This window comes from Cebus imitator, unplaced genomic scaffold (assembly GCF_001604975.1).
Source record: "Cebus imitator isolate Cc_AM_T3 unplaced genomic scaffold, Cebus_imitator-1.0 Scaffold216, whole genome shotgun sequence".
Taxonomy (NCBI): domain Eukaryota; kingdom Metazoa; phylum Chordata; class Mammalia; order Primates; family Cebidae; genus Cebus; species Cebus imitator.
The window spans coordinates 3,408,490-3,422,386 of NW_016107531.1; the positions used below are offsets into that span (position 1 = coordinate 3,408,490).

A 13,897-nucleotide genomic window follows, 5' to 3' on the forward strand; every position below is an offset into this window, starting at 1 on the left:
AAAAAAAAAAAAAAAAAGAAAAGAAAAGAAAAGAAAAAAATACAGAAGAGTAAAAATAAGACTGCAAAATCTTCCAGAGTCTCACTACCCCAAAATAACCAATATTACCATTCCAGGTTAATTTTTTCCAAGTTTTTTATTTTTAAGGATAGAGCTCGCTCTCTTGCCCAGGCTGGAGTGCAGTGGTGTGATCTTGGCTCACTGCAACCTCTGCTTCCCAGATTCAACTCCTGCCTCAGCCTCCTGAGCAGCTGGGACTACAGGCACGTTGCCACCACGGCCAGCTAATTTTTGTATTTTTAGTAGAGAAGGGGTTTCACCATGTTGGCCAGGCTGGTCTCGAACTCCTGACGTCAGATGATCCACCCACCTCGGCCTCCCAAAGTGCTGGGATTATGGGTGTAAGCCACTGTACCCGGCCAGCTGTTCATTCTTAATAAATATATAATAAACATACATTAGAAGCCAAGCACTGTGCCTGGTGCTGTTAGAGTGGTTAATAAAAGCATTATTTCCTGGTCTTGCAGAGGGAACAAGCCAGTGTGGTGAGAACATTCATCAAACCATCACACAAACCAGTGATTAAGAAAAGGGGAGAGGCCCAGGTGCGGTGGCTCATGCCCTATAATCCCAGCTCTTAGCCCAGCACTTTGGGAGGCTGAACCAGGATTGCTTGAGTCCAGCAGTTTGAGACCAGCCTGGGCAACACAATGAGACCTTGTCTCTACAAAAAATAAACAAGGCTGGACACAGTGGCTCACACCTGTTATCTCAGCACTTTGGGTACCCAAGATGGGGGATCACCTGAAGTCAGGAGTTCGAGACCAGCCTGGCCAACATGGAGAAAACCCATTTCTACTAAAAATACAAAAAAAATTAGCCAGGCATGGTGGCGCATGCCTGTAGTCCTAGCTACTAGGGAGGCTGAGGCAGGAGAATTGCTTGAACCCAGGAGGCAGAGGTTGCAATGAGCCAAGATCGTACCACTGCACTCAGCCTGGGTGACAGAGCAAGACTCCATATACATACATACATAGTCAGCCAAGTGTCACATGTGCACCTATAGTACCGGTGATCTGGGAGGCCAAGGAAGGAGGATCACTTTGTCACATAAGCCCAGCAGGTTGAGGCTTCAGTGAGCTGTGATTGTGCCATTGCACTCCAGCCTGGGTGACAAAACGAGACCCTGTCTCAAAAACAAAAAAGAAGAAAAAAAAAGAATAGGGGAGAATTTTGCCACCCTCCCCCCTAAGGGCCATTTGGGAATGTCTGAAGACATTTGGTTGTCACAATTGGTGGGGTATTACTGGCATCTAGTGTGTAGAGGCCAGTGATCCTGCTGAAGATCCTATAATGTGTAGGACAGCCTCCCACATCATCAACAGTCTGGCCCCAAATGTCAGTAGTGCTGGATTGAAAAACTATGACTTAAACAGATGTCAAATGGCAACTGGCAAGTGCTAAAGAAAGGCACCCAGACCTGAGAGAGCCCTAACAGGATGTAGCCTAGTCAGGAGTGGCTTCATCAGGAAAACAACACTTCAGTCAAGACCTGAGGGACGAGTAAGATGTAATCGCAGGAAGGAAGGGAAAAGTAGTTAAGGCAGAGTAAACAGCAGTGCTTTCCAAAGAGGCCATACCAATTTCTACTCCTTCCAGCTTGACTGTCCACATCCCTGAAAACTAGGTATTATCATTCTTTTTGATCCTGTAACTCTGTCAGGTGAAAAATGATAACCGATGCATTTCCTTTTACAATCAGATACTAAGTTACACATATAGCTTGCCTAAAATATGGGTTACCTGATAGGATCCCTACGTAGTCCCACAGAGGCACTCAGCATAGAAGTACTCACTGATCACGAAGTATGTCCCCATCCTGATTAGGGTAGAAAGCAAGTTTGAAAATCCGGTTCATCACACTTCGCTCAATGGCCAGCTGTGCATCTTGAAGCTGTTCTTCACTCGCGTTTTGCCATATGACATCCTGGGCCATTGCACCATAAAGAAACTGCAAAAAATCTTCCACCTGAGCAGTTTTATCATCAGCTGCTGTGAGTTTCTGAAAGTCTCCAAAGCAAAATAAGAATTTTTAAATAGTTTAATAAAAACTATCTGAATAATTTTAAAAAGGAAATTATATAAATAATTTTAATCACCAGCTATGCAGACACCATGATCTTAATCAGTGTGGTTTATTTTAGGACAACATGTATCCATATAATTAAACCAGGAGAAAGTAAGAAATATGTGAAAGTGCAAGAAATTTATAATAAAAATATGTTTCTAAAAAAATGTTTAGTTTAAAAAAAATGAGACAATTTGTATAAATCCAAATGTCCCCAATTTAAAAAATAAACTATAAACATTCAATCCAAGACAGAAATGCTGGTTTGACATCAAAGTTTAAGATTCCATAAAATAAATGGGTATTTAAGGCATGCAGATACTTGAACTAGCAAAACAAAGTAGTATTTCCAAATCTTCCCAACAGTATTACAGCTGAGGAGATGCTTAAAGATATTGAGTTACCTTGAATGAATTCCCTGATCTTCTTTTCTTTGCTCTCAAGCAGTAATCTCACACAGACAGTGGTAAAGTATCGATTGGCCACTTCTTTATCCCGCAGAACCCTTTGCAACAGTCTTTCTAGGTGAGCCTGTGTGGTCTGTAGTCCTTGCCGACAACGAGTGAGATAAGCAATATACGGGGCTCGTTTCCTAAAAGGAAAAATACTTTGCATGACGTCAGATATATTCAGTACATATTTTCTTTGAAGAATAAGGGTCCTAACTTTTCTTTAAGAAAAAAAATTGCTGTGGCTGGGCACAGTGGCTCACGCCTATAATCCCAGTACTTTGGGAGGCCGAGGCGGGCAGATCACAAGGTCAGGAGTTCGAGACCAGCCTGACCAACATGGTGAGACCCCATCTCTACTACGAATACAAAAATTAGCCAAGCATGGTGGTGTGCACCTGTAATCCCAGCTACTTGGGAGGCTGAGGCAGGAGAATCACTTGATCCAGGAGGTGGAGGTTGCAGTGAACCCAGATTTCGCCACTGCATTCCAGCCTAGGCAACATAGCGACACTCCATCTCAAAAAAAAAAAAAAAAAAAAAAATTACTACACAGACTGCTTTTACAAAGTAGCATGTCTGTGCTCTCTTCAGTAGCAAATATACAAAGTAGCATGTCAGGCTGCAGACATGGTAGAGACTGATCACGGTGCCAGCTGAAGAACAAACCCATTTTGCATGTTTGGAAGGATCTATGGGGCTTAAGACTTAGTTACCTAATTCACTAAACGTTAGTAAGCCCCTTTGCATACGTGGTGTATTTTATATTGGAGCTAAAGGACCTCATACTTAACAGGAAATTGACAGCTACAGATGACTAAAAATAACAAATACAGGTTACACATCACTAGGTCACAAACATCCTTCACCAATTACTTGCTTACTGTCTAAGTGTAACAATCACCAGAGTGCCCATTCCCTAAGCCCTGAAGCTTCCTTACTACCTAAGCGTCTCAGTTACATTTTTCTCCATAATCATTAGCAGGGGACTGGCAGTGGAAAAAGCACAGCAATTCCTAAGGCTACTTCTGCTTCTCTGGTCCAGGAAAGCAGTCTTTCCTATCGCCTCTAAAAAAAGGAATATGATATTCTAGTTGTCCTGGCCTCACATATAGGCATATCTCTTTACCTGCTTTTGTGCAAAGCTGAAGTAACCTGCTCTCTTCTATTTGGAACTGCTCATTTGTAACTACATTTCCAGACTAAATATCCAAATATGTTGCTTGGAAATTGATATGGCTTGGCTGTGTCCCCACTCAAATCTCATCTTGAATTCGCATGTTGTGAGTGGGGCCCGGTGGGAGATAACTGAATCATGGAGGCAGGTCTTTCCTGTGCTGTTCTCATGATAGTAAGTCTCACGAGATCTGATTGTTTTAAAAGGGAGAATTCGCTGCAAAAGCTCTCTTCTCTTGTCTGCTACCACGTGAGATGTGCCTTTTACCTTCTGCCATAATTGTGAGGCCTCCCCAGCGACATGGAACTGTAAACTCAATTAAACCTCTTTCTTTTGCTAAATGCCCAGTCTCGGGTATGTCTCTATCAGCAGCGTGAGAACAAATACAGTAAACTGATACCAAGAGGGGGGTACTGCTAAAAAGACACCTGAAAATGTGAAAGCGGCTTTAAAACTGGGTAACAGGCAGAGGCTGAAACAGTCTGGAAGGCTCAAAAGAAGACAGGAAAATGTGGGAAAGTTTGCAACTTTCTAGAGGTCTGTTGAATGGTTTTGATGAAAAGCTGACAGTGATATAAACAATAAGGTCCAGACTGAGATGGTCTCAGATAGAGATGAGGAACTCACTGGAAACTGGAGAAAAGGTGACTCTTGTTATGTTTTAGCAAAGAGACTGGTGGCATTTTGCCTATGCCCTAGGATTTGTGGAACTTTGAACTTGAGAGAGGTGATTTACAGCATCTGGCAGAAGACATTTCTAAGCAGCAAAGTATTCAAGAAGTGACTTGGGTGTTATTAAAGGCATTCAGTTTTCTTTTCTTTTTTTTTTTTTGAGACGGAGTTTCACTCTTTTTGCCCAGGATGGAGTGCAGTGGCGCGATCTCAACTCACTGCAACCTCTGCTTCCCAAGTTCAAGCGATTCTCCTGTCTCAGCCTCCCAAATTGGTGGGATTACAGGTGCCCACCACCACCATTCCCAGCTAATTTTTTTTTTTTTTTTTTTTTTTGAGATGGAGGCTCACTCTGTCGCCCAGGCTGGAGTGCAGTGCCATGATCTTGGCTCACCACAACCTCCGCCTCCAGGGTTCAAGCGATTCTCCAGCCTCAGCTTCCTGAATAGCAGGCACTACAAGTGTGTGCCACCATGCCCAGCTAACTTTTTTATTTTTAGTAGATATAGGGTTTCACTATGTTGGCCAGGCTGGTCTCAAACTCCTGACCTTGCCTCCCAAAGCGTTGGGATTACAGGTGTGAGCCACCATGCCCAGCCAGCATTCAGTTTTATAAGGGAAGCAGAGCGTAAGAATTTGGGAACTTTGCAGCCTGACAATGCAATAGAAAAGAAAATACCATTTCCTGAGAAGAAATTCAAGCTGGCTGTAGAAATTTGCATAACTAATGAGGAACTGAATATTAATCCCCAAGACAATGGAGAAAATGTCTCCAGGGCATGTCAGAGGTCTTCATGGTATCCCCTCCCATCACAGGCCCAGAGGCCTAGGAGGAAAAGTGCTTTCATGGGCTGGGCCAGGGATCCCGTGCTGCATGCAGCCTAGGGACTTGGTGTCCTGCCTCCTAGCCACTTCAGCCATGGCTGAAAAGGGGCCAACTAGAGCTCAGGCTGTAGCTTCAGAGAGTGCGAGTCCCAAGCCTTGGCAACTTCTGAGTGGTTTTGAGCCTGTGGGTGCACAGAAGTCAAGAATTGGGGTTTAGGAATCTCTGCCTAAATTTCTTTTCTTTCTTTTTTTTTTTTTGGAGACAGAGTCTCACTCTGTTGCCCAGGCTAGAGTGCAGTGGCATGACCTTGGCTCACTCCATCTTCTGCCTCCTGGATTCAAGCAGTTCTCCTGCCTCAGCCTCCTGAGTAGCTGGGACTACAGGCATGTGCCACTGTGCCCAGCTAATTTTTGTATTTTTAGTAGAGGCAGGGTTTCACCATGTTGGTCAGGCTGGTCTTGAACTCTTGACCTCATGATCTGCCTGCCTCAGCCTCCCAAAATGCTGGGATTACAGGTGTGAGTCACTGTGCCTGGCCTTGATTTCAAAAGATGTATGGAAACACCTGGATGCCCAGGCAGAAGTTTGCTGCAAGGGCAGGGTCCATGGAGAACCTCTGCGAGAGCAGCGTGAAAAGAAAATGTGGGGTCAGAGACCCCACACAGAGTCCCTACTGGGGCACCATCCTCCAGACCCCGGAATGGTAGATCCACTGACAGTTTGCACCATGCACCTTGAAAAGCCTGAGGCTCAATACCAGCCCATGAAAGCAGCTGGGAGGGAGGCTGTACCCTGCAAAGCCACAGGAGCAGAGCTGCCTACAATCATGGGAACCCTGGCCAGGCACGGTGGCTCATGCCTATAATCCCAGCACTTTGGGAGGCTGAGGTGGGTGGATCACTTGAGGTCAGGAGTTCAAACCCAGCCTGGCTAACATGGTGAAACCCATCTCTACTAAAAAAAAAAATACAAAATTCGCTAGGCGTGATGGTGCATGCCTGTAATCCCAGCTACTTGGGAGGCTGAGGTAGGGAAATTGTTTGAACCTAGGAAGTGGAGGTTGCAATAAGCCGAGATTTCACCATTGCACAAGAGCAAAATCCCATTTAAAAAAAAAAAAAAGGACCACCTCTTGCATCAGTGTGACCTGAATGTGAGACATGGAGTCAAAGGAGTTCATCATTTTAGAGCTTTAAGATTTGACTGCCCTGCTGGATTTCAGACTTACATGGGGCCTGCAGCTCCTTTGTTTCTGCCAATTTCTCCATTTGGAATGGCTATATTTACCCTACGCCTGTACATTCATTGTATCTAGGAAGTAACTAATTTGATTTTGATTTTACAGGTTCACAGACAGAAGGGACTTGTCTCAGATGAGACTTCTGACTGTGGACTTTTGAGTTAATGCTGAATGAGTTAAGACTTTAGGAGACTGCTGGGAAGGCATGATTGGTTTTCAAATGTGAGGACATGAGATTCAGGAGGAGCCAGGGGCAGAATAATATGGTTTGGCTATGTCCCCATCCAAATCTCATCTTGAACGCCCATGTGTTGCGGGAGGGAACCAGTGGGAAGTAACTGAATCATGAGGGCAGGTCTTTCCTGTGCTGTTACTATAGTGAGTAAGTCTCACAAGATCTAATGGTTTTTTAAAAAGGAGGGGTTTCCCTACACAAGCTCTCTTTTGTCTGCTGCCATGTGAGATATGCCTTTCACCTTCTGCCATGATTGTGAGGCCTCCCCAGCCACATGGAATTCAAAGTCCAATAAACCTCTTTATTTTGTAAATTGTCCAGTCTTAGGTATGTCTTTATCAGCAGCGTGAGAATAGACTAACACAGAAATCTACGTCCAGGAAAATATGGCCAAGCACTTTGTAGGAAGCCTTGATGCAGTTCTGAAATAAGGATTAGGGCGGGTACGGTGGCTCACGCCTGTAATCCCAGTACTTTCGGAAGCCAAGGTAGGAGTATCACAAGGTCAGGAGTTCAAGACCAGCCTGACCAACATAGTGAAACCCCGTCTCTACTAAAAATACAAAACTTAGCTGGGCGTGGTGGCATGTGCCTGTAATCTCAGCTACTCAGGAGGCTGAGGCAGGAGAATTGCTTGAAGCCAGGAGGTGGAGGTTGCAGTGAGCTGAGATCGTGCCACTGCACACCAGCCTGGGCTACAGAGCGAGACTCCATCTCAAAAAAAAAAAAAAAAAGAAAGAAGGATCAAAAAGAAAACACTTGCAGCTAAAAACTAAGTTTAAAAGCTGAACAGGTGCGGTATATTACCTGTAGTCCTCAGCAATCGAAGCCAGCAGTTTCCTACAAGTCCTATTATCAAAACGGCACACACAGCGCATTGTTTCCTGAAGTTGAGCCATTAAGTTCTTATCTTGTAAATTAATTGCTTCGGCTATTTGAACTTTTAAAAAGCATACAATTTCATTGTCTAAACAAAAGAAACAAGAATTCTGTTATTATTGAGAATTTCCATGGGCTTAATTAAGCTAACTCTCAGCATTTGAGATGTTAATTCTGCTTTGTCATGTATCATTAGAACTAAGCTATACTGCCACTCTCAATTAGAAAATACTTTAATAAACCAGTAACCAAAGTGCTCCTAAGTGACACTAATATAAACATATTAAGTTGAGCCATATGGAATTGCAGTAGAGCTTAAATAGCTGAATACTGGCAATTTCATATGGTGCAACCCATAAACACAGGAAAAAATAAACAATCCTGTAGCAATTTACCTTCTGGGTCTGTGTGGTCTGGTAAACCATTCCTTGTTGTATGGGTCAGCACTGGGAAGGCAACAGAGTCCGCAGAGCAAAGAGCAAGCCTCAGTTTCTTTTTCGCATCTCTGAAGAATGAGTAGAAAATACATTAATTTATTTATCCAGATATGGTCACATGTTACAAATATTTACTATATAAATTAATGTTACCTTAGGATCCAAATGTTTCAAACATTTTTAAAAAGTTAATTTTTAACTGATGCTCCACTTAAAAAAACAGACTTTTTTCCCTTTTTCTTTTTTGTTTTTTTTTTTTTTTTTTTGAGACAGAGTTTCGCTCTTATCGCCCAGGCTGGAGTGTGATGGTGCGATCTTGGCTCACTGCAACCTCTGTCTCCTGGGTTCGAATGATTCTCCTGCCTTAGCCTCTCAAGCAGCTGGGATTATAGGCATGTGCCAACACGCTCGGGCCCAGTTAATTTTTTATTTTTAGTAGAGACAGGATTTCTCCATGTTGGTCAGGCTGGTCTCGAACTCCCGACATCAGTTGATCCGCCTGCCTCTGCCTCTCAATGGGCTGGGATTATAGGCCACCATGCCTCGCACCACGCCTGTCAAAAAAACAGGCTTTCTAATTACCCAAGGAGCCAGGTGATAAAAGTGTGTGGGGCAAGGACCATTCCTTAGGGCACCAGAATCAAACAACAAATCCTTTCTGACCTTTATTCATACACTGAGTTACATGATAGGTGCTATAAGAATCAGAAAAGCATATTATATGGCCGAGTGGGAGGGAACATAGAAGTCAGAAGTCCCCAGCACCCAGATTTGGAATGCCTCCTGGCATATCTCTTGAGAAACGCTGACGATGGCACAAGATAAGCTCACTACCTGACAAGAAACCCTTTCTTCTTTTTTTCTTTTCTGTTTTTTTCCTTTTTCTCTTATAAAGTCAGAGTTTCGCTATGTTGCCCAAGCTCATCTCCAACTCCTGGGCTCCAGCGATCCACCTGCCTCAGCCTCCCAAAGTGCTGAGATTACAGGCGTGAGCTACCGTGCCTAGCCAAGTTTTTTTTTTTTTTTTTTTTTTGAGACGGAGTTTCACTCATGTTACCCAGGCTGGAGTGCAATGGCGCGATCTCGGCTCACCGCAACCTCCGCGTCCCGGGTTCAGGCAATTCTCCTGCCTCAGCCTCCTGAGTAGCTGGGATTACAGGCACGCACCACCATGCCCAGCTAATTTTTTGTATTTTTAGTAGAGACGGGGTTTCACCATGTTGACCAGGATGGTCTCGATCTCTTGATCTCGTGATCTACCCGCCTCGGCCTCCCAAAGTGCTGGGATTACAGGCTTGAGCCACCGCGCCCGGCCCCTAGCCAAGTTTTTTTTTAAATCCTTTTATTAAAGCTTTGGATATATAACATCTACAACTGAAACAAAGTCTTCTTAATAAATAGCATTTCATTTTTCTCTCCCTGCTTTATACATTTATTGATTCAACATATCACTTGACTTGACGTGACTGCAATGGTGCTGAAAAGTCCCAACCCTAAAGCCCTAAATCCTATAAAAAATAAATACCTATAAGAGAAAGCTGAATCCTGCGGGTGGGCTGCTTGGCTTGCAGAGTCTGGAAGATCATCAGCTGAGATGTTCTGTAGCGCTTCGTCACGGGGAGAATCGTGTGCACTTTCACCATCACCCATAACCTCTAAACAAAACCCACCCCCAGGAAAAGGATAACCAGGTTCATTTGCAATATTCAGAGCAATTCAAGAATAAATTAGCATTGACTAACAATAAGAGTTCTCTGGAAAAAAAAGAAAGAAAAAACAAACTTCAAATACTTCACTGAATTAGCAATAGCAACAATTATGTATCAAGAGACTAGTTGCTGAGAAGAGAGTGGTTTTACTTCTTATCCTATTCTAATGCAAAACAATGAAAGTCCACATTAACTTAATAAAGTTAATATCTTGTAATCAGACTCAATGAACCAGGGAACAAAAAGAGGCTTCAAAAAACATTTTATACCCTCGTTTTATAGACATGGGCTTCTGCCAAGTCAGAAAATGGCTTGCTCTAAATTCCTTAGTTGGCCAACGGCTGAGGTTGACTATGGGTTCAGGTCTCCTAATTCTCCCTATTGGAGGTCTTTCTGCTACACCCAAGAACAAGTCAGGGGACCAACTCACAAATGCAGCAAGGTCACATCTGGGGTTTCCAAATTTGGTTTTATGTCTTAAGAATAGCTGGGTATGGTGCCTCATGCCTGTAATTCCAGCACTTTGGGAGGCCGAGGTGGGCAGATGATCTGAGGTCAGGAGTTCAAGACCAGCCTGACAAATATGGTGAAACCCTGTCTCAATGAAAAATACAAAAATCAGCCAGGTATGGTAGTGAACACCTGTGGTCCCAGCTACTCAGGAGGCTGAGGCAGGAGATTGCTTGAACACGAGAGGTGGAGGTTGTAGTGAGCTGAGATCGCACCACTGCACTCCAGCCTGAGCAACAAAGTGAGACACACCTCAAAAAACAAAAAACAAAAACAAAAACAAAAAAATATGTAAATAAAAAGTATGGCCAGGCATGGGACAGGAATATCGCTTGAGCTCAGGAATTCAAGACTAGCCTGGGCAACATAGCGAGACCTCACCTCTACAAAAAAAAATAAAAAGATAAAAGAATTAAAAAGTCCAAAATATAATAAATATATTGTGTTTATATATGAAAATATCCTTATTCTTTGGAGATAACTTCAAATGCTTCAGGAAAAGATATAGGGAGAGACCATGATGATGTGGCTTTTGTATTTCTGGGCACCATGGTGAAACCCTGTCTCTACAAAAATAAATAAAAGTTAGCTGGACACAGTGGAACATGACTGTGGTCCCAGCTACTCAGGAAGCTGAGATGGGAGGATCGCCTTAGCCTGGGGAGGTTAAGGATACAGCAGTAAACCAAGATCGTACCACGGCACTCCAGCCTAGGTGACAAGAGTAAGATCAGACCGTAACAAAAAAAAAATGTGTGTGTATATATATAGTTATGCACACACACATACTCTCTGTGTGTGTGTGTGTGTGTGTGTGTGTGTGTGTGTGTGTGTGTGTGTGTGTAAACACAGGGGGAAGTGACGAAACATTAACAATTGATAAGTCTAGATAGAGGGTATATGAACCTTCATTGTATTATTCTTTCAATTTTTCTGTTATTTGGAAACCACTCAAAATAAAAAAATACAGGAAGTTCTCCTTTCTACCCACTCTCCCTTTGAGGCTTCCTAGGAGTCTTCCTCAGAGCCAACTCATGTTACCAGTTTGTTGGAGATACTTCCAGAAGGTACTCTATGTGCATATAAGCATAAATACACATTTATGCAGTATACTATTTACTTTTTTTTTTTTTTTTGGAGACAGGGTCTTGCTCTGTTGCCCAGGCTGGAGTGCAATGGTATCATCTCAGGTCACTGCAACCTCTGCCTCCTGGGATCAAGCGATTCTCACGCCTCAGTCATCTGAGTAGCTGGGATTATAGGCATGCACCACCACATGCAGCTAATTTTTTGTATTTTTGGTAGAGAAAGGATTTTGCCATGTTGGCCAGGCTGGTCTCGAACTGACCTCAAGTCATCCTCCCACCTGGGCCTCCCAAAGTGCTGAGATTATAGGTGTGAACCACCTTGCTCAGCCCCTATTTATGTTTTTATACACTTTTCCCCTTCATTTATCTTGGTGACTGTATCTCATTTTTCTGAAAGCTATTCAGTATTCCATTATGAGAAAAACAGAATCCTTTAAAACAAGTAGCAGGTGACAACGGATAACTTGTCCCAATAGTCTGCTCCCACAGCTATACTGAGTGTACATAACTGGATACAATTAGAAAGCTGTAGACAGTGAAAAAGAACCTCCTCCCATTAAAGTGTGCCCCAACTCCCTGTGGGCCAGTCACCCCAGATGCAAAGGATGACAACTCTAAGGCATCTGAATATTCAGGGGCACCCAGGCCTCGTAGGAGAGTCCAGGGAAGGACATCAATTTAAACATTTAGATAGTCTGTAATTTTGAGGTAGTAGATTGATTCCCTTAGCTACTCTTTCTTTTAAAGGCTACGTAAATTCAGATTATCTTTATCACTATGATATAAAAGTTTACTACTCAAATCTCTGTCGTGATTATCACCTGTACTTTCATAGTTTGCCATTGCTCCATCACTGGGGCTGGTCCGTTTAATGGCATTCCTGTATTTGTCCAGAATATCCTCAGCGACCTGAGCTTGTGCACTGAGTCTAGGGCTAGGATCATCTGCAAGGGAAAGAGAGTGAGAGAATTAGCCCCTTTGGTTTGTACCCACTCTGATGTTAGTATGACACCAGTAGCATAATCCCAAAGGCGGATTAGGAGGTTAAGACTTAAAAAGAGCACATATCTCAATGTTAAGAGGCACCATGCAGCTGCCTACTCATCCCATTTCTAGGTCTGAGAGCCTTGTCAAAGCAGGAAATTGGGAAGAGTAGCTCCACCTTCTCATCATCACCAAAATGACAATGTCAAAGTTCAGCGCAGACTGAATGGATGACGGATTTCTAAAGTGTTTACACTCAAATCACTGTTATCAGCAATTCATGCTAACAGAACTTCCAACAGTGCATTTTTATATGCAGACTTCATTTATTCAGACATCTCTATGCTGAAGGAGGAAAAAAAAAACTTTTCAAATTTAGACTTAAACCCCTTTAAATAACAAACGTCCTTTCCATTCTTCCTTTATGAATCTCTCTCCACACATTTGAAAACTAATAATATTCATATTCTATCTCACTAGATCTCACCATGACAGGGCAGCTGCTGGAATAGAGCACTTTTGTGCATGCAATGATATCAGAGGCACTCCTAGAGAATCTAGACATTCTTGGGGAGTGCTGGAAATTGTATCTGAGATGCACAGAGAAAAAGCTTATCACAGTCACAAATGCAGCACTGTTTACTGACAGGACCATTACTCTGTCAAAATCAGCACATCAAAAATATTATCCTGGAGTCTAAAATGGTAGTCATTAATTAAGTGGTTGTTAAAGCAAGGGATTGCTATAGATCTACAGAACAAAGTTCCATAGTGAAACACAAACTCCTGGGATAGACCTAGGCCAGGCAGGTGACCATAAATGGTCACATTCTGGTAGAATCCCATTTTCTGAAAATTATAAAAACACACACGTATCAAATATGTATGTGTATATATACATGTGTGTGTGTGTGTGTGTGTGTGTGTGTGTGTTTTCACGGCAGCTAATAGCAGCTAACATTTATTAAGAACTTACCATATGCCAGGAACTGTGCTAAGCACCTTACAGAGATTATCTCAATTAGTGATCAAACAACCTTACAGAGAAATATTGTTGTTATTCTCATTTTACAGAAGACAAAATCAAGACATAGAGAAGTTAAGTAGCATGCTCATAGGCTCTTCTTCTGTTTTCATGAAACAAATATATGGTTTACATGTCTCCGTAAAATTGTAGTAAACTGAACAACCCTTGAACAATATGGGTTTGAACTGCGCATGTCCATTTACACACAGTTTCTTGCAATCAAATACAGATTAAAAACACTATATTAGGCTGGGCACAGTGGCTCATGCCTGTAATCCTAGCACTTTGGGAGGCCAAGGCAGGAGGATCACCTGAGGTCAGGAGTTCAAGACCCAGCCTGGCCAACATGGCGAAACCCCGTCTCTACTAAAAATAGAAAAATTAGCTGGGCATGGTGGTGCATGCCTACAATCCCAGCTACTTGGGAGTCTGAGGCAGGAGAATCACTTGAACCCAGGAGAAGGAGATTGCAGTGAGCCAAGATCACGCCACTGCATTCCAGCCTGGGCAACAGGGCAAGACTCTGTCTCAAAAAA

General features: G+C 42.9%; 1 protein-coding gene across 11 annotated transcripts in view; it reads right to left on the reverse strand.

The window, feature by feature from the left end:
• The window catches only part of GAPVD1 (GTPase activating protein and VPS9 domains 1), a 108,382-nt gene that overhangs the window by 7,200 nt on the left and 87,285 nt on the right, over positions 1–13,897 (reverse strand). For all 11 annotated transcript variants that reach the window (XM_017549149.1, XM_037745942.1, XM_017549155.1 and 8 more), the window contains 6 exons: positions 12,172–12,294; positions 9,569–9,698; positions 8,002–8,111; positions 7,535–7,694; positions 2,533–2,720; positions 1,857–2,070 (listed from right to left, as the gene is read on the reverse strand). In XM_017549149.1, the coding sequence (XP_017404638.1) occupies positions 1,857–2,070; positions 2,533–2,720; positions 7,535–7,694; positions 8,002–8,111; positions 9,569–9,698; positions 12,172–12,294 (925 nt within the window). The remainder of the gene's footprint in view (positions 1–1,856; positions 2,071–2,532; positions 2,721–7,534; positions 7,695–8,001; positions 8,112–9,568; positions 9,699–12,171; positions 12,295–13,897) is intronic.